General features: G+C 46.9%; 1 protein-coding gene across 4 annotated transcripts in view; it reads left to right on the top strand.

Annotated features, from left to right (window-relative positions):
* LOC143041470 (rho guanine nucleotide exchange factor 3-like) overlaps nt 1-19777 on the top strand; it is a 497332-nt gene that overhangs the window by 44020 nt on the left and 433535 nt on the right. For 2 of the 4 annotated variants that reach the window (XM_076213375.1, XM_076213373.1), the window contains exon 1: nt 6165-6328. The exons of 1 other annotated variant lie outside the window; for it this stretch is intronic. In XM_076213375.1, the coding sequence (XP_076069490.1) occupies nt 6296-6328 (33 nt within the window). In that variant the 5' untranslated portion in view covers nt 6165-6295. Of the gene's footprint in view, nt 1-2854; nt 3172-6164; nt 6329-19777 lie in introns of those variants that run through there. One more of the 4 variants, XM_076213376.1, reaches the window with a different exon arrangement.

The raw sequence follows: 19777 nt of genomic DNA, 5'->3' as shown, positions 1-19777 counted from the left end.
TCCTCCACTCTCCTTCTCCACCCTCTCTCCTCCTCCTCCACCTTCTCTCCTCCTCCTCCACCCTCTCTCATCTTTAACGTGCTCATTTTCCTCCTCCTCCTCCTCCAACGCCTCTTACTCCACCTCGTACCTTCCTCGTCCTACTTGATCTCTTTAATCTCCCTCCTCCTCGTACAACTTGACCTCCTCTTTAAACTTCTCCTCCTCCTAGTCCTACTTGACCTCCTCCTCCTAGTCCTACTTGACCTCCTCCTCCTCCTCCTCCTCCTCCTCTTCTTCTCCTCCTCATCCTGCTTCTATTCCTACTTGACCTCCTCCTCCTCCTCTTTCTTCTTCTCCTCCTCATCCTGCTTCTATTCCTACTTGACCTCCTCCTCCTCCTCTTTCTTCTTCTCCTCCTCATCCTGCTTCTATTCCTACTTGACCTCCTCCTCCTCCAACTCCCTCTCCTCCTCCTCCTCCTCCTCTAACTCCTCCCACTCCACCTGGTACCTTCCTCTTCCCACTTGATCTCCTCCTCCTCCTCCTCCTCCCCTCCCTCCTCCTCCTCTTCCTCCTCCTCCTCCTTAATTGAGATCTTCACAATTGTTAAAGGAATTGAAAACATGGACGTGGGAAAAATATTTTTCAATGGAAGTTATGGATGCAAAGTTGCTGGAAAATTATCTCAACAAACGACGCCAAGTTGTTAATGATTGGTGTATCATCAAGCACCATCGGTTCTTCCACTGTTGAGATGTTATAAAAAGCGTCTGGATGTTTACTTAGCTACAAATCCTCGATTAGAATTATTTGCTCCCGTATAAGCATAAATATATATATATATATATATATATATATATATGTATATATAGATTAGTATTAAATTAGGTAACGAACAGCCATGTAAGGACCAACAGGTCTCTTGCTGTTCATTTGTCCATGTAATCTCCTCTCCTCCTCCTCTTCCAGCTCCTCCTCCACCTCCTCCTCCTCCTCCACCTCCTCCTCCTACTTTCTCTCCCAGAATGGTGTATTGACTTTACACTTTTTTCCATTTAATAATTCAGGGAACTTAGTTACAAACCAGATGAGCACCATTCATTCATTCATTCATTCATTTACTCATTCATGTATTCCTTAATTCAGTTATTACTTCATTCATTCATTACTCCATTCATTCGTTCATTCACTCCAGTGGAGACTCGGAGAAGAAGAAATCTGATCTCTTTCAGAAGACTCCGCCTTAAACCTCTTCTTTAAGAAGAATCTTCGCCTTAGAAATTTTATTTAAGAGGATTCTTCGCCTTGAACCTCTTGTTTAAGAGGCCTTTTCGCCTTAAACCTCTTAATTAAGAGGACTCTTCGCCTTAAACCTCTTGTTTAAGAGGACTCTTCGCCTAGCTTTTAAGAGGCATTTTCGTCTTAAACCTCTTATTTAAGAGGACTCTTCGCCATAAACCTCTTGTTTAAGAGGCCTTTTTGCCTTAAACATCTTTTTTAAGAGGACTCTTCCCCTTAATTTTTTTTAAAGGTCTCCTCTCCTTAAACCTCTTGTTTAAAAGGACTCTTCGCCTTAAACTTTTTTTAAGAGGATTCTTCGCCGTAAACCTCTTGTTTACCGTCTTTCTGATTCCGACTCCTCGGCTGGATGTTAACCTCAAGGATAGAAGCGATGGTTATCGGTGTCGACATACACGTCGCCCTCGGCCTCACCCTCCACCTCGCTCTACATTACACTCCTCACCCTCTTCCTCACCCCTTCAATTTTCTCATCACTCTCGTCCTCGCCTTCCTCCTCAGTCACCACGTCAGTCTCCACCTCTGTCTCCTCCTCACCCTTGTCCTCACCTTCCTCTTCACCCTCGTCTTCCTCCTCCTCCTCCTCCTCCTCACCCTCGTCCTCGCCCTCCTTCTCCTCCTCCTCACCCTCGTCCTCACCCTCCTTCTCACCCTCCTCACCCTCGTCCTCACCCTCCTTCTCACCCTCGTCCTCACCCTCCTCACCCTCGTCCTCACCCGCCTCTTCACCCTCCTCATCCTCGCCCATCCCCCTTATCCTTCTCCACTCCACTCACCTTCCTCCTCACTCTCCTCATCAACTTCCTTCTCATCCACCCAATCTTCATCACTACTCACTCACCCTCGTCACTCGTCCTTCTCCTCGTTTTCTTCTCCGCCCTCTCCTCCTCCCCTCCCCCTCCCCCTCCTCACTCTCCTCCTTACTCTCCTCCTTACTCTCTTCCCCCCCTCCTCAATCTCCTCTTCAATCTCCTCAACCTCGTCCTCCTTGTCATGACCTCCTCCTCCTCCTCCTCTTCCTGGCCTTTCTCCTCGCCCTCCTCATCTTCGCCTTCTCATCTTCCTCATCAACATAATCTTCCTCACCACCCCCTCCTCCTCCTCCTCCTCCTCCTCCCTTCTTCATCACCACCACCCCTCCTCCTCTACCTCCTCCTCCTCCTCCTCCTCCTCCCTCCTTCACCACCACCCCCTCCTCTTCCCCCTTTTCTTCCGCCTCCTCCCTCCACCATCATCCCGTCCTCCCTCTTCCATCCCCTCCTCCTCTCTCTTCCACCCTCTCCTCTTCAGACCTCCTCCCTCCACCACCACCCCTTCCACCTGCTCCACTTCCCTCCACCCCCTCCTCTTCCACCTCTTTTTCCTCCCTGTTGCACCACCAACACCCTCTCCTCTTCCACTTCTTCCTCCCTCCTCCGCCGCCACCACCACCCCCTCTTCCACCTCCTCCTCCTTCTCCGCCACCACCACCCCCTCTTCCACCTCCTCCTCCTTCTCCTCCTCCTCCTCCACCCGTGCTCCACCACCACCACCGCTGCGCGCCCCTCGCTCGAGTGTTGTTCGGTGGGATCGGGTCGAGCGGTCTCCAGTCGGCTCGCTGCACGGCTGGATTACATTGCAGCCTCTCTCTCTCTTTCTCTCTCCCTCTTCATCGCCGCCGCCGCCGCCGTCGCAAGTCAAGGTCATGGCCGCTCCTCGACCCACTCCCGCTTGCCGTTTCTCGCCCGACTGGGTCCGCCCTGAGGACGACCTGCCTCGAGTGTGAAGCGCGGCCTCCAAGAGACGTTAGCGTCGTCCTCGAAGAGCGGGACTTGGAAGAGGTCAAGGGAGAAGAGAGTGTTTGTGGGCTTTGCGTCCGCGCGCGCGCGTTGCTCGGCCTCCGGGCACCAGGTGGGGGCCTGGGCCACAAGGTGGCCCTTGGTTTTCGGGGAAGAGGGGGAGGGATGGAGGGGGGAAAGTGATTTTCTTTTGTACACGGCGGTCGCTCCTTTCGAGACGACTTCGAGTTGTTGTCGAACTCGCGTATCGGCTTCAAATATTTCCACGCTTGCGCGCGCGCGTGTGGATCTCCTGCCCCCGGCCTAGGGCATTATACATTGTCCGCGTTCTACAAAACAAGTGTGTGTGTGTCTGTATACGGACACGGGTGCTGGGTGATTGACATGCCATCGACATTGAGTTCTGTGGAGTTAGACGATCGTACGCTCACGTAGACTTTGGACTTTGGTGAGACCCACGCGAAGAAGTTGCACCGCGAGTGTTGAGTGTGTTTGACCTCTTCGTTGTCGTGATTGTTTTGGCTCGGCGCACCTCGGCGCCCCTGGCCCGCTGGATGTACCCCCCCGCCCCTCCCCGGCCCTACCCCGTGGGCCAGAGAAACGATCGTTGATACCCCGGGGGAGGTGGAGGCAAGAACCTAGAGGTGATGGGGCCAGCAAAGATGAAACTCTTGCTCTCGGTTCATGAACACTGCCCTTCTTCCGTCTGAAAAGCAATTTTTTTTTCTTCTTTTAGTGTGCGAATGAGCAAGACCACTTGTTTCGTGGCAACAGCAGGTACGGTCCTTCACTGGGCCAAAGTAATTGGCCCGCGTCTGTGACTCTGCATCTGAGACCCATCGACACACTTCCACGTCCAACTTGCCTTCTTCTTCCTCTCCTCTTCGCTTCTACCCTCGCCTCCTTCCCCTCTCCCTCTTCTTCCGTTTTTCTTCTCCTCTTCACTTTTACCCTCGCCTTCTTCTTCTTCTTCTTCCGTTCTTCCTCTCCTCTTCGCTTCTACCCTCGCCTCCTTGCCCCTCCCTCTTCTTCCGTTTTTCCTCTCCTCTTCACTTTTACCCTCGCCTTCTTCTTCTTCTTCCGTTCTTCCTCTCCTCTTTGCTTCTACCCTCGCCTCCCACCCCCTTCCCTCTTCTTCCGTTCTTCCTCTCCTCTTCAGTTTTACCTTCGTCTCCCTCTCACTCCCTCTTCTTCCATTCTTCTTCCCCTCCCTCTCCTTCCCTCTTCTTCCGTTCTTCGTCTCCTCTTCACTTTTACCCTCGCCTCCCTCCCCCTCCCTCTTCTTCCTTTCTTCCTCGCCACTTCACTTCTACCCTCGCCTCCCTCCTCCTCCCTCTTCTTCCATTCTTCCTCTCCTCTTCTTCCATTCTTCCTCTCCTCTTCACTTCTACCTTCGCCTCCTGCCTCCTCCTCCTTCTTCCATTCTTCCTCTCCTCTTCAGTTTTATCCTCGCCACTCTCCCCCTCCCTCTTCTTCCATTCTTCTTCCCTCATCCCTGTCACTTTTCCTCTCTCTTCCATCCCTCCTGCCTTCCTTTCCACCTTTTCCTCCTTTCTTTCATTCCTCGCTTTCTTTTTCTCCTTATTTCTCTTTCATTCCTTCTTCCCATCTTTCCCTCCTTCCTACATCCATTTTCCCTTTCTTCTTCCATCTTCTCTTTCCTCTTCCCTCCATTCCTTCTGTCCTTTTCTTTTTTCCGTTCTATCCCTCCCTTTCTTCTCTCCTTCCCTCCCTTCCCTTCTTTCCTTTCTCTCCCTTTTCTCCCTTCCCTCCCTGTCTTCCTTCCCTCCGTCCTATCCCCCCTTTATTCCCTTGTCTCGCTCCCTTCGCTTTCTCCCCTCTTTCCTCTCTTTCCCCCCACTCCCTTCTATCCACCCCTTCCTTGCCTTCCTTCTTTCTTTCTTTCCATTCTTCCTCTCTTCCCTCCCTTCTCATCTTTCTTTTCCTTCATCCTTTCTATCACTTCTTTTCTACTCTTTTTCCTTCGTTTAATTCCCTTTATCCCGTTTTAACATTAATTCCCTTCTCTCCTTCACTTCTCCTTCCCTTCTCCTTCCCTTCTCCTTCCCTTCTCTCCTTCCCTTCTCTCCTTCCCTCCTTCTCTCCTCGCTCCTTTTCCTCACTTTCGCCCTCCTCTCTCCTCTCTCACCCCACTTTCCTTCTCTCTCTCCTCTCTCCCGCTTTCTTTCCCTCTCTCCTCTCTCTTCCCACTTTCCTTCCTCTCCTCTCTCTCCCCGCTTTCCTTCCCTCTCTCCCTCTCCGATTTCCTCCCCTCTCTCATCCCTCTCCCCACTTTCGTTCACCTCCTCTCTCTCTTCCCCCCCGCTTTCTTCCTCCTCTCCTCTCTCTCCCCGCTTTTCTTCCCTCTTTCCTTCTCTCTCCTCTCTCTCCCCACTTTCCTTCCCTTCCTCCCTCTCCCCACTTTCCTTCCTCTCCTCTCTCTCCCCGCTTTCCTCCCTCTCTCCTCCCTCCCCGCTTTCCTCCCTCCCCGCTTTCCTCCCTCTCTCCTCCCTCTCCGCTTTCCTTCCTTTTCTCTCCTACACACGGTTCCTCCCGTTCTCATTGTCTCCTCCCTTCTTCCCTCCCTTCTTCCCTCCCTTCTTCCCTCCCTTCTTCTCTCCTTTCCTCCCTCCTTTTTTCCCTCATTTTTTCCCTCCTTTATCCAAACACTGTTCTTTCTCCTGTTCTGTCTTCTGTCTTTCTTAAATTACTTCCTTCCCAATTTTTCTTTCTACCGTCTATCTTCCAAAATTTCTGTCTCCGTCCGTCCTTTTGCCCATCCTTACTGTCACCCGTCCCTGTCAACCAAACGCCCTGTCTACAAACGACCTACCCATCTATCTACTTACCCCTGTCTATTTACCTAGTAATATTTCCCATAGTACTTAACTGTATTTTCTGTATCTCTGTCTTCTAACTTCTTTCGTACATTGTCATTGTTTACTAGCTAAACTATACACTTATCTAACCATCTTCCTTGCCTCATAATAAACCGATTACCTATCTTACACACACATACACACGTACACACACACACACACACACACACACACACACACACACACACACACACACACACACACACACACACACACACGTGCATGAGCACAGACAAAAACCAGCGAATGAGAAAGCTTAGCGTTACATCATCATCGTCTTCGTCTTCGTCGTCGTCGTCGCCGCCGTCGTCGACCTGACGGATTGATTGCCGACGCTGTCGAGGGAACCTGGAAGTGATGTGTACCTGGAGGTGGGCCCTGGCCGCATTGGTACGTGGTAGTCTTTGTGGTGTGACTTATGTAATGCTGTTGGCTGTAACCGGATGGTCACTCTTTAGGTATAATAAATATTTAGTTGTTTTTTCTTCATTCCCTGTTTTAAAAAAGGAATTAATTGGTCGCAGTTTGGTATAGAAATCGAATATAGAAGCCTGGAGCAATATTTGTGTATAAATAGTTTAGAATAAAAATATCGCTCGGTATATTGGGAAACTATAATAGTGAGGGTGCGATACTTATAAGTAGTAGATTGAGATAATGTTATTTATTTTTTATTTTCATATCTATTTATATATATATATATATATATATAATATAATTTTTTTTTTATAGACATTTGTGGTATTGAAGGCAAAGAAACATATGTGTGTGTGTGGCTTCATTATTGCTGAGCTTTGTGCCCCATTTTCTGGACTTTTGTTCTGATGACAGACTCCTGTATTCTGTCGATGGAGAAAACAACTTCGATATCCATTGTTCGACCTTCCAGTAGAACAGTACACACACGCAACATATGCACACAAAACACACACACACACAAAACACACACACACACAAAACACACACACACAAAACACACACGGACACACGCATACGGACAAACACACACACACACACACAGACACATAGATATACACACACGGATACACACACACAGACACATAGATACACACACACACGGATAGATACACACACACGGACACATACGCACACACACACGCACACACACACACATACATACACGCACAACACACACAAACACTCACACACATTCTCTCTCTCACACACACACACACACACACACACACACACACACACACACACACACACACACACACACACACACACACACGTACACACACACACACACACACACACACACACACAAATGCACACACACACACACACACACACACACACACACACACACACACACACACACACACACACACACACACACACACACACACACACACACACACACACACACACACACACACACACACACACACACACACACACACACACACACACACACACACACACACACACACACACACACACACACACACACACACACACACACACACACACACACACACACACACACACACACACACACACACACACACACACCTCCCATTCGGCTGAACAAAAGTGCCTAGGGTTTCCGAGTAACCGTGAGTTAGGCAATCGTGGTGGAAGGAGTTAATAATGGGATTGTGGGCAATTCGCAGCCGTTCACACTGCCATGTATACCATTCCGACCTCCGTGGAGAACCTTATCCCCGTTCAACCCGGCGACGCCCTTCATGCGTTCTGAGAAAAAAAAATATATTTTAAGGGACGGACCCCTGATTGAAAGCTATCTCCAGTGATCGAGACCCCATTGAGGCCGGAGTTCGTGTCCTAAAATATATTGAAAAAGATAAAAAAAAAATCTTGGCCAGGATTGAATGTTTCAGAGACGTCGCTGTGTTGAAGGGGTTAAGGGTGTCCCTCGGGACAGTGGCGTGGTGTCTTCTGCCACCCAGGCGTGTCTGGGCGGGTTCACAGAAGGCTCTCGGGGAATGGTGTTTTGGGGTTGATTGGCCGCGGTGTTGATGCTGCTGATGAAGGCCATCCTAAAGTGGATCGTTACCCAGCAATCCAGGGTTTTGCTGCTGGAAGTGTTGGGTACTAGGAGGCTGTGTCGCCGGAGAAGCCTCCCCCCAAATAAATAAATAAATAAATTAATAGAATAAGTAAATAAATGAAAATAATAGTAACGAGATAAATAGAATTTTTTTTTAACAATAATGATACAAATAAGTAAAAATAATAATAATAATAATAATAAGATAAATAGAATAAATAAGAAATGTAATAATGATGATAAGAATAAATAAATAGAATAAAGTAGTCACATCGTGTATCGAAACTAGTATTGAACCTATTTAACTCCATTTGTCTTCGAATCCAGAGAATTACTTTCTCACTGTCGTTTTGTTTCTGGTGTGTGATGTAAGGCTAGTTTGAATTGGTAACAGGGGCAGGTAGTAGGTGTATTATGTAATGCTTGTTTGAATTGGTAGTAGGTATATTATAAAGTGTTTTTTTTTTTAATTGGTAACTGGTAGGTAGTAGGTGTATTATATAATGCTTGTTTGAATTGGTAGCGAGAGTAGTTGGGTGTATTATGTATTGTTTGTTTGAATTGGTAACGGGTAGGTAGGAGGTGTATTATGAAATGTTTTTTGAATTGATAACGGGTAGTTAGTAGGTGTATTATGTAATGTTTGAATTGGTAGCAGGGGTACGTGTGTGTGTGTGTGTGTGGGTACTATGTAATGCTTGTTTGAATTGGTAACAGGAGTAGATAGGTGTATTGTGTAATGCTTGTTTGAATTGGTAACAAGGGTAGGTTAGGTGCATCATGTAATGCCTGTTTGAATTGGTAGCAGTGATAGATAGTAGGCGTATTATGTAATGCTTGTTCGAATTGGTGACGGGTAGTTAGTAGGTATATTATGTAACAGTTGTTTAGATTGGTAGCAGGGATAGATAGTAGGTGTATTATGTAATGCTTGTTTGAATTGGTAACGGGTAGTTAGTTGGTATGTTATGTTACAGTTGTTTAAATTGGTAGCAGGGGTAGGTAGGCGCATTATGTAATGCCTTTTTGAATTGGTAACAGAGGTAGGTAGTAGGTGTAAGTAAGGCTTGTTTGAATTGGCAAAAGGGATAGGTAGTAGGTGTATTATGTAAGGCTTGTTTGAATTGGTAGCAGGGGCAGTTAGTACAAATCAGTAGGATTGGACATTTTATCCTTGGAGCAGTGGTTTCCACCGCTCCTGCCGAGCAACAGCGTCGAGCGTTGACAAGAATAAAACGAAGATAGTCTTAGTTTGCTAAGTCTTAGTTAACTAGTCTTAGTTAATTAAGGTAGTTTTTAAATCATTTGGTGACTGGGGTTTCGATCTTAACATTGTGGGACATAGGAGGATGAGCCGGCGACTGCTCTCCTCCAGCTACTTTGAGCCTTTGGTAGCTTCTGTGGGTCTGGACAGCGGGTTTCCAGTAAACGAAACACAATTGATGACGTGTGACGACTCAGAGGCTCAGCTCTGGTGTTAAGTGACCAGACATGATTAACGCTGTCTTGCCCTTCTGTGTGTGTGTGTGTGTGTGCATGTTGTGTGTACGTGTGTTGTGTATGTGTGTCCCCGTGTGTGTGTGTATGTGTTTGTGTGTGTATGTGTGTTGTGTGTGTGTGTGTCCCCGTGTGCATGTGTGTTGTATGTGTGTGTGCGCGTGTGAGAGAGAGAAGTGTGTGCGTGTGTACGTGTGTGTGCTGTGTGTGTGCGTGTGTGCCCGCGTATTAATGAGACTATGCAAGAATACGAAGTACGATAGAGCTTTGGACGAGTTTGTGTGTGTTGCGTGTGTGTGAGTGTGTGTGTGTGTGTGCCCGCGCGTTTGTATTTTTGTTTATCTATATATGTATGTATGTACGTGTGTGTGTGTGTGTTTAGGAAGATTATTATCAGAAAAAAAAATTAAGATTACGCCACACCCTAAGGATTTATTAATTTATATTTTTTATTAATTTCATTTGTGTATTTATTTGTTGATTTTTTTTGTTCATTTAATTTGTGTATTTGTTTATTTTTTATTTATTTTATTCACTTGATGTATATATTTATTATTATTATTATTTTTCATTTTAAAGAAATGGTATATTTACTGCACAATGTATTACATTGACAAAACAAACCGACAAGAGACCGTTCGCTCCATAATTATGGACGTTAAAGAATAAATGCACAATTAATCTTAAAAATTCGAACTCTTCTCCGTTCCATCGCCTCTGTGGGAAATTCTCCAATCATACGGTTGGATGACGTTGTTTCCGACGACTCCTGAAACGAGTATGATTATGCCTTGGTAGCTTGAGGCCATTTCTAGTCAAATTGGTGTTTTTCATCCACCCACTTAAAACAAGTAAATAATAGTAATAATAAAAAAAATATTATGATAATTATAATCTATCTATACACCAAGTTTTTCCCCTCTTATAAGAGGGGGGTAGCCAAGTCAAAAGGCAAGTACACACTTCCACCCACTCCACTCCCATCCACCACCCCTCCCTCCCCCCTCTCATCTTAGCTCCTCGTGGATGCCGGGTCATCCCTGTATCCTGCCCACTGCCCTGGGTCAGAAGGAATGCAGCAAGATACACTCATCCACAGCAAGGCCGCTTCACTTAATCATCGACCCCCCCCACCCTTCTCCGTCTCTTCGTGCAGAAAAAGAGAAGACGGGGAGAAATCCCTTCGAGTTGCGTCAGAATATCATTCATACTCTTACATAACCACTTCCTCCCTCTACTTACTACTCACCATCCCCTTCCTCCCTTGCGTCATAGTATCTTCTATACACAGACATTCTCCACTCACTCCTATCTCCTGACTTCTCCCTTCCTTGCTTAACAGACATTCCTCTCCTGCTCAACGTCTCTCTCACCCCATCCATCCATCTCATCCTCGGTCGTCCCCTCAAGTTCCTTCCTTCCACTTCTGCCTTCCACACTTTTTTTTTTTTAATAATCTCCCTTCACTCGTTCTTTCCATGTGTCCAAACCATCCCATTGCTCTTTCATCAGCCCCGTCTGTCATCTCCTTTTCCATCCCCTCTCTCCTCCTCACCCCATCGTTTCTCACTCTATCCAACCTTGTAACCCTTACCATACTTCTCAGACATTTCATCTCAAACACATGATTTTCTTTTCTGTCTTCAATTCCTCGTTTCTGCTCCATACATTGCCGTCGGCACAATCGCCCCTTCATATAGTTTCCTCTTTACATTAATTCCCCAAATTCCTATTATAATTTTTTTTAGTTTTCTAAAGCTTTTATTTGCTTCCCTCAGTCTACAATTTACAATCTACCTCCACCTCCACTCCTCCATTTACTGCCACATGTGACCCCAAGTACCTAAAGCTAACCACTTCCTCCAGCCTGTCTCCTTTAAGACTACTTCCAACTCGCTGCCATCCTCTCTCCTTGTATACAGTACATCTCATCACCTTACATTTACCTTCAGTGTTCTATCACATATTCTCCCAAACTCCGTCACTAACATAATCCCTTCTCTAATGATGGCGATGTTGATAAGAATAATAACTAATAATAACAATAATGATAACAACAATTTTGATAACAATAGTATTAGTGATATGATAATGATGATAGTAATAGTAGATGAAAATTATATATATATATATATATATATATATATATATATATATATATAGATATAGATATATGTAGTAGATTAGGTACCGAGCAGTCGTGTAAGGACCAATAGGTCTGTAGCTGTTCGTTAGTCCATGTAACTCCACCTCCCCCTCCCTTCTCCACCCCTCCCCCTCCTTCCACCCATTCCTCTACTTCCTCCACCTCTCCCCTCTTTTCACCTTTCCCCCTTCCTCCTCCCCCCTTCCTCTTCCACCCTTCCCCCTTCCTCCTCCACCCCTCCCCCTCCGTCCTTCACCTTTCCCCCCTTCTTCCTCCACCCCTCCCCCTCCGTCCTTCACATTTCCCCCTTCTTCCTCCACACCTCCCTCCCCCACCCTTCTTCCTCCACCCCTCCCCCTCCGTCCTTCACCTTTCCCCCTTCTTCCTCCACACCTCCCTCCCCCACCCTCTCCCTCTTCCACCACCTCCCTCCCTTATCCAACCATCCCCCTGCTTCTTCCACTCCCGCCCCCTCCCTCCTCCACCCCTCCCCTCCCTCTCCCTCCACCCCTCCCCTCCCTCTCCCTCCACACCTCCCCTCCCTCTTCCTCCACACCTCCCTTTCCTCCTCCACACCCACCCCTCCCCTCCCTCCTCCTCCCCTCCACACCTCCCCCTCCCTCCTCCACCACTACCCTCCCCCTCCCTCCTCCACCACTACCCTCCCCCTCCCTCCACAACTTCCCCTCCCTCTTCCACCCTCTTCCACCCTTCCCCTCTCCTCGCTCCTCCATCCCATTCGTGGGTGGTCCCGTGCAGGCCCGGCAATCAAAATAAAAGGGGTTTGGGGGGGTTGGGGGGAGAGGGGGGCCTAGTTCTCCCTCTTCAAAGAGGATAAACTAAAGCCTACGGAGGATAAGCTTCCCTCCCCCTTCCACTTTTCACGTCCCCCTTCCCAGATTTCTACTCCATTTCCTCCCCTTTATCTCCTTGCCCTCCCTCCTTCCACATTCACCCTCCTCATTCATTCTCCCCATCCTTCCTCCCCATTCATTCTCCCCATCCTTCCTCCCCATTCATTCTCCCCATCCTTCCTCCCCATCCTTCTTCCCCATCCTCGTCTTCTCCATCTTCCCTCCCCATCCTCCCTCACCACCCTCCCTCCCCATCCTCCCTCACCACCCTCCCTCCCCATCCTCCCTCACCACCCTCCCTCACCATCCTCCCTCACCATCCTCCCTTCCCCCCCATCCTCTCTCGACATCCTCGTCTTACCTTTACACTTCTCATCTCCCCTACACCACCCCCTCTTCAACACCACCTCATCTTCTCCCTCTTCCCATTCTCCCACTTCCCTTTTATTCTCTCCTCCCCTTTTCTCTCTCTCCCTTCTCCCACTTTCCTTTCTCCCACTTTCCCTTCTTCCATTTCCCTCTCTCCCACTTCCCCTTTCTCCCACTTCCCCTTTCTCCCACTTCCCCTTTCTCCCTCTTCCCCTTCTCCCTCTTTCCCATCTCCCTCTTTCCCATCTCCCTCTTCCCCATCTCCCTCTTCCCCATCTCCCTCTTCCCCATCTCCCTCTTCCCCTTCTCCCTCTTCCACCCCTTCTTATCCTCTTCCCCCTTTCTCCCAGTTCCCTTCGCCCTCCTCCCCTCTACCCTCCTCTTTCCTCTCTGTTCCATTGTACAAATCCCCTTTCATTCATTCCCTTCATGCACTGCCGCTTCTTCGCACCCTCACCATCTATCTAACGTTCTATTTATCTATATATATTTATCTGTCCGCGTGCCTGTCTGTTTCTATGTCTGTATATATCTGTCAATTATTTCCACTCCATCGGGACTGCAACTCTTGTTATTTCTATGCATACCAAAGACAGACTAGAATGTGTGTATGTGTGTGTGACTCGCCACATTTTTGGATCACGTGTTGGGCTCGTGATCGACAGCTTTTACCCCTCCGGATGAGAGCTCAGCCCTCGTATATGACCTAATATATGAATAGTGGTGTGATCTTGCGCGCGCGCATACACACACACACACACACACACACACACACACACACACACATGCATACATACATATACACGCAACTCCTTGCCCGCCAGAGTTGGATTACCGGTTCACAGTGTAGCGGTGCTGAATTTTTCAGCTTTGGGCGAGACTCGGATCGCTGAATTAGTAGTCGAGAAGGGTACCACTACCCCGTCGATTCTTGTATGCGTGTGTGTGTTTGTGTGTGTGTGTGTGTGTGTGTGTGTGTGTATGGGGGATCGTTAATTAGCGGTCTTGTTGTTTAATCGCTCCAAGCACTTGATTCTGCTTGTCGTAAATTGCGCTCACAAGTTAGCTCGCCATCAAAAATAACTTTGAAGTGTTATGGCGATGGCGCTACGGGCGGCCAAAGTTGCCGAAACAATTATTCGAGTTTGATGTATGAAGGTCAAGTTGGAGCGAGGCTCAACTAGAAGGTTCCTGCCCAGAAGGAGGAACATTAGGTGACATTGTCGACATCTCTTCCGAAGAAGAAGAAAAAGAAATCGACATGGACCTCATTAGTGTGTACAAGAATTCGTAGGTTGGCGAAGAACAACGGAGTTTCGTGTCTTGCGCGTAGAGAAAATTACATTTCCCGATCTTTTTTTCATCCTGCCAAGAGTATGGAGTCTGTCTTGAATCGAGTGCGAACAGCCCACATTCCAAGTAAAACACTACATATATACATAAATACAAACATACATGTATACATACATCACACACTGAATAGTCCCCAGTACATAGATTTCGAGTATAGAATCCGTATGTATGTATGTAAATCCTTCTTGATAGCGCCATTGGTTAAGTCAATGTATCTTTGTTACGTATATGCTAGGTTCGCGTCCTCGCCTGACAGCGTATCAGTTTCCGAACATGCTTCCTTCGAGCTCCTTTTTAATCTCGATCGTATTTGCAAGGAATGAAAATGAAAATATTAATGTGGTTGATAAGATGAAAATATACATACATACACGCATACATTACGTACGTACGTACATACATGCATACACACACGCGCACACACACACACACACACACACACACACACACACACAAACACACGTGCATATATAATGCATATATACATATGTACATGCATTACAACCATTACATACATATACGCACAAATTGCATACATATGTACATGCACATACACATACATGTATAAATACATACATGAGGAGGAGGAGGATTAATACATGAGAGAAAGAGGAGTGTGACTAGAGAGACTGAAGAAAGAAAGGAAGGGAATGAGAAGGATTTAGAGTGCGTCTTCTCGAAATGGGGGGGAAATGCTAAAAGGGAACGAGGAACGCGAAGATCATATGAGATAATGGATAAAAGATAGAAGACGAAAGAAGCGTATTAGGCACAAAAGACATGTTACGAGAGTGCAAATGCATGCATCGCCTAATGAAGAAGTGAGGAAAGATGGAGAGAGTACAATTACTTTTGTAGTTTGTTGAGGGGGAAAAAATGTGTCCGTGGAAGTATAAATGTTCTGAAAGAACACTCGAGGTAAAGAGACGAAAGATAAGTAAATGTGTTGAGGAAATGTAAGGCGGTTTAAGAAGAAAACGACGCAGAGATGATGAGTAGGAGGAGGAGGAGGAGGGATGAAAGAAGAAAGAAAACGATGAAGAGGCGTTCGCTGCAAGGAGTCCGTTCAGGGTGTGAAATACGTTGTGGATTAGTACTAGCCATTCTGCTAAATCAACTTGGGTAGATACCTGTCTCTTATTGTCCATGTGCTATTTTTTTTATTCTGAATATAATGTCCATCGATGTGCTATTTTTTTTTAATTGTGAATATAAGGAAAAAGTACTGTCACGTGTCATAGAATTCAAATCATTGTTGTAATCCTAAAAAGCTATATTCATTGTACTGTACAACTTCCTTTACTATATTCAGAATAAAAACAGTTTCAAATAGCACATAGATGGGGACTAGAGAGAGAGAGAGAGAGGGGGGGGGGCATGTACCAAGGTTAATTTGGCAGAATGGCTAGTAGTAAATCACAACGTACGCCACGCCACACTCCTTCGAGCGCACAGACTAGTAAGAAATTACGGTTTGACAATTTTGTAGTATGTGTATTTGTGTTTCATATGGTTTCACATGTGATATTTAGTGTTTTGGGGACGACAACCAGCCTTCTATCCTTGGGGAATAAAAACAAACCATGCCCTTGGTCCAACTCGCTGTCGGCAGAGGTCGAACTGCAGTCTCCTCGACCTCCGCCGCAAGTAGCGACGCTCTAACCCGCTCGGCCAGCGATCGCCCATGTGAATATGAAAGAAAACGGGATAGAAACGTGTTAACGGAGGGTCGTACTTCTTGACGAACGTTTTCTAATTATAGAAAAATAGAATTTTATTTCGTCAGTTAAGCTGATCTAGCTTACTGGCTTATCCGTCAAATCTAATTTTATTAAATATATTCAAGGAAATTGGTCAGGTTCTGTTTGATAAATAATCGGTCTAAAGCGTTTGTCAGGGGGTAGTAATGCATTTTAAAGTGAACTCTGTAGATGGTTGAAACCTGTTGGTGGGTTACGCAGAGTTTGGTTCCCTGTCACGCTATCACAACTCGGGTGAGTTCGTTTGAGTAGAAACGACTTCGGTGACTTTTTTTTTTTTTTTTTTTTTTTTTTTTTTTTTTTTCTCGAATTTCCAAGTGTCGATTCACCTTTGGGTCTTGTACCAAGAAGATGAATGACGGATTAAGAGAAGTCGAACCTATACGAATATTAGACACATTGTTGAATTGTAGATTTAGGGAAGTCTAGAATACTGTAGTGTAAGCAAAGTCGTCTTGCACATATTCAAACTCACGACATTTGGCAAAAATCGTGATAGTGTGACTGGGGCCTTAGCGGGACCGGTTAATTAAATGAGGCACTGTTGGACTCTGAATCACAGTAGGAACTCAGGATACCTTTGTGACATTAGAATATGTAGTTGTGTTGTTTCACCTCCCCCCCTCACCACGTATTTTACTTGGAAGGTTTCTGTACCTGTAGATTTAGTCCCCTTTCACACGGACCGACTTTTCGCCGTGCGCCGTCCACGACACGACGTCGTGATCTCCCACGACCACTTGTCAAAGCGTCCCTAGACACCCATGGTTATTTGAGAGCACGACGTCGTGTCGTGAACGGCGCACGGCGAAAAGTCGGTACGTGTGAAACGAGCCATAGCTAGTCTAACACGGGGAGTGGACCTGTCCTCCACTGAACGGACTCCACCTGTAGCAGCCAGAGTACAGATAGCCTACAGGTCGCCTTAAGGTCACCAGCAAGTCGCTGTGAACATTGAATGGGTTCTTTGGGTCAGGATTTTTTTTTTTTTTTTTTTTTTTTTTTTTTTTTCCCTCTCTCCGGTCAGTTACGGACAGTGTATCCTTCCCCTCAGGTCAGAGGGTGAAAAAAATTGTCCCAACACATTTGTTTTTATATATATATAATTATATATATATATATATATATATATATATATATATTTAAAAAGCCATGTCAGGTCGGAGGAAAAAAAAAACTATTTTATTTTATTTTATTTTTGTATATTTACTTTTTTTTTTCGTACCTTCTCACTGACCAGGTTGATGAGCACACAAGCTATTTTATGTACCCAGCTTTGTGTTTCGTACACACAGTAGGCCCACAGTGTTTTTATTTACTTATTATTATTATTTATTTATTTTTATTGTTATACCAGCGCTAGTCGGCACTTCGGCGGAAATAAGAAGAAAAAGAGGAATTTCTTCGGTTTTTTGTTTTATTTTGATTTCGGGTTTTCCAACGTCGACGGGCCCGTAACCTAATAAATAGAAAAAATAGTCTGGGCCGACGGCGGCGGGAGTCGGAGCAGAAAGGACAATCTCCTGACTTCTAATGCAAATCGCGCCGCCATTTCCTCGAGCGTCGTCGTCGTCGTCGTCGTCGTCAAACAGCTCTCCACAGAGGCGCCTCTTTCTCTATGTCTCTCCCCCCTCTCTCTCTCTCTCTCTCTCTGTCTCTCTCTGTCTCTCTCTCCCTTTCTTCTCTCTCTCTAACCCTCTCCCCCTCTCTCCCTTTTCCTCTCTCTCCTTCTCTCTCTCTCCCTCTCACTCCCTTTCTCTCTCCCTCCCTTTCTCTCACCCTCCCTTTCTCTATCCCTCTCTCTGTCTCTCCCTCTCTTTCCCTCTCTCTCTCTCTCTCTCTCTCTCTCTCATTTAGTTTATATTCCCCACGTCTCTGTTTGATGTTTGCTTTTCTTGTTTTAAGATTCTTCTTCTGCAGCTTTCTCTCTCCTCCCTCCCTCGTGTAGTCGGGCTTGTGAATCGCCTTCCTACCCTTTCACATCTCCTCCTCCCACTCCTCTCACCTCCCAGTCATCTCGCCTCCCTATCCTCCCTTCCCTCTACCCTCCCCGTCTTCCCTTTCCTCCCTTCCCCTCCCCCTCCCCTCCCTCTCCCTCTCCCTATCTCCTTCCCTTGTACTTTCACTCCCGTTTCCTCTCCCCTCTCCCAACTCCCTATCCTCTCCCCTCTCCCACCCCCTATCCTCTCTCCTCTCCCACCCCCTATCCTCTCTCCTCTCCCACCCCCTAACCTCTCACCTCTCCCACCCCCTATCCTCTCCCCTCTCCCACCCCCTAACCTCTCACCTCTCCTAACTCCCTATCTTCTCCCCTTTCCCACCCCCTAAACTCTCCCCTCTCCCAACTCCCTATCCTCTCCCCTTCCTCCTCTCTCACCCCCTATCCTCTCCATCCTCACCTCGTCCCTCACTCACCTCCTCTCCCACTCATCTCCTCTCCCACTCACCTCCTCTCTCACCCCCTATCCTCTCCATCCTCACCTCGTCCCTCACTCACCTCCTCTCCCACTCATCTCCTCTCCCACTCACCTCCTCTCTCACACACCTCCTCTCTCACACACCTCCTCTCACACTCACCTCGTTTCTCACTCACCTCCTCTCCCACTCACCTCCTCTCCCACTCATCTCCTCTCTCACTCATCTCCTCTCCCACTCACCTCCTCTCCCACTCACCTCCTCTCTCACTCACCTCCTCTCCCACTCACCTCGTTTCTCACTCATCTCCTCTCCCACTCACCTCGTCTCCCACTCATCTCTTCTCCCACTCACCTCTTCTCCCACTCGCCTCTTCTCCCACTCGCCTCCTCTCCCACTCGCCTCCTCTCCCACTCACCTCTCCCACTCACCTCTCCCACTCACCTCCTCTCCCACTCACCTCCTCTCCCACTCACCTCCTCTCCCACTCACCTCGTCTCCTTTATCCCTTTTGCCCCATCCACTCCTCCCTCATACTCCCCTCCCCGTCCCGTGGGCTTTCGTCTTCCTTGTCTTCGTCTCACATTTATCCTCCCCTCTCCTCCTCTCCTCCTCTCTCTTTTCCTCTCATCTTCTTCTCTTCTCCTCCCCTCTCCTCTTCCTTTACTCCCCTTCCCTCTCGTCCTGTTCTCTTCTCCTCCCCTCTCCTCTTCCTTTCCTCCCCTCTCCTCTTCCTTTCCTCCCCTCTCCTCTTCCTTTCCTCCCCTCTCCTCCTCTTCCCTCACCTCTAACCCTCTCTTTCTCCTCCCCGCTCCTTCTCCTCTCCTCCCATCTCCTCCTTTCCCCCCATTTTCTCCTGTCGTCCCTTCTCTCCCTCTCCTCCCCTCTCCTCCTCCCTTTCCCTCTCCTACATATTCTTGCTGTTGTTTGATCTTCTTAGTTTCTCTGTGGCTCTTGCTCCAGACCTAACTGGTTCCTGTTGATTTGGATGGCGAACTGTAGGTGTCGCCTATCGTTCTATTTTAATCATTGTGTAACGAATAAAGTAATATACATAATACACAATACATAATACATAAAGTGATGAAATTAAGAAGTTCTGTCAATCTATCTGTGCCTTGCTGCATTGCCTCTGACCCAGGGCAGTGGTCGGGATACAGGGATGACCCGGCATCCATGAGGAGCTAAGAGGAGAGGGGTGGAAGGGAATGTGGAGTGGGTGGAAGTGGGTACGTGCCTTCGACTTGGCTACCTCCCTTATAAGGGGGAAATTGCTCTTGGTATATATATATATATATATATATATATATCTATATATATATATATATATATATATATACATATATATATATATATATATATATACATATAATATACATATATAATATATATATATATATATATATATAT

This window comes from Oratosquilla oratoria, chromosome 31 (genome assembly GCF_046742065.1).
Source record: "Oratosquilla oratoria isolate Oo_2021 chromosome 31, ASM4674206v1, whole genome shotgun sequence".
NCBI classification, from domain to species: Eukaryota; Metazoa; Arthropoda; class Malacostraca; order Stomatopoda; family Squillidae; genus Oratosquilla; species Oratosquilla oratoria.
The sequence above is the reverse complement of the archived record's forward strand: the minus strand, read 5'-3'. Positions and strand labels throughout refer to the sequence as shown.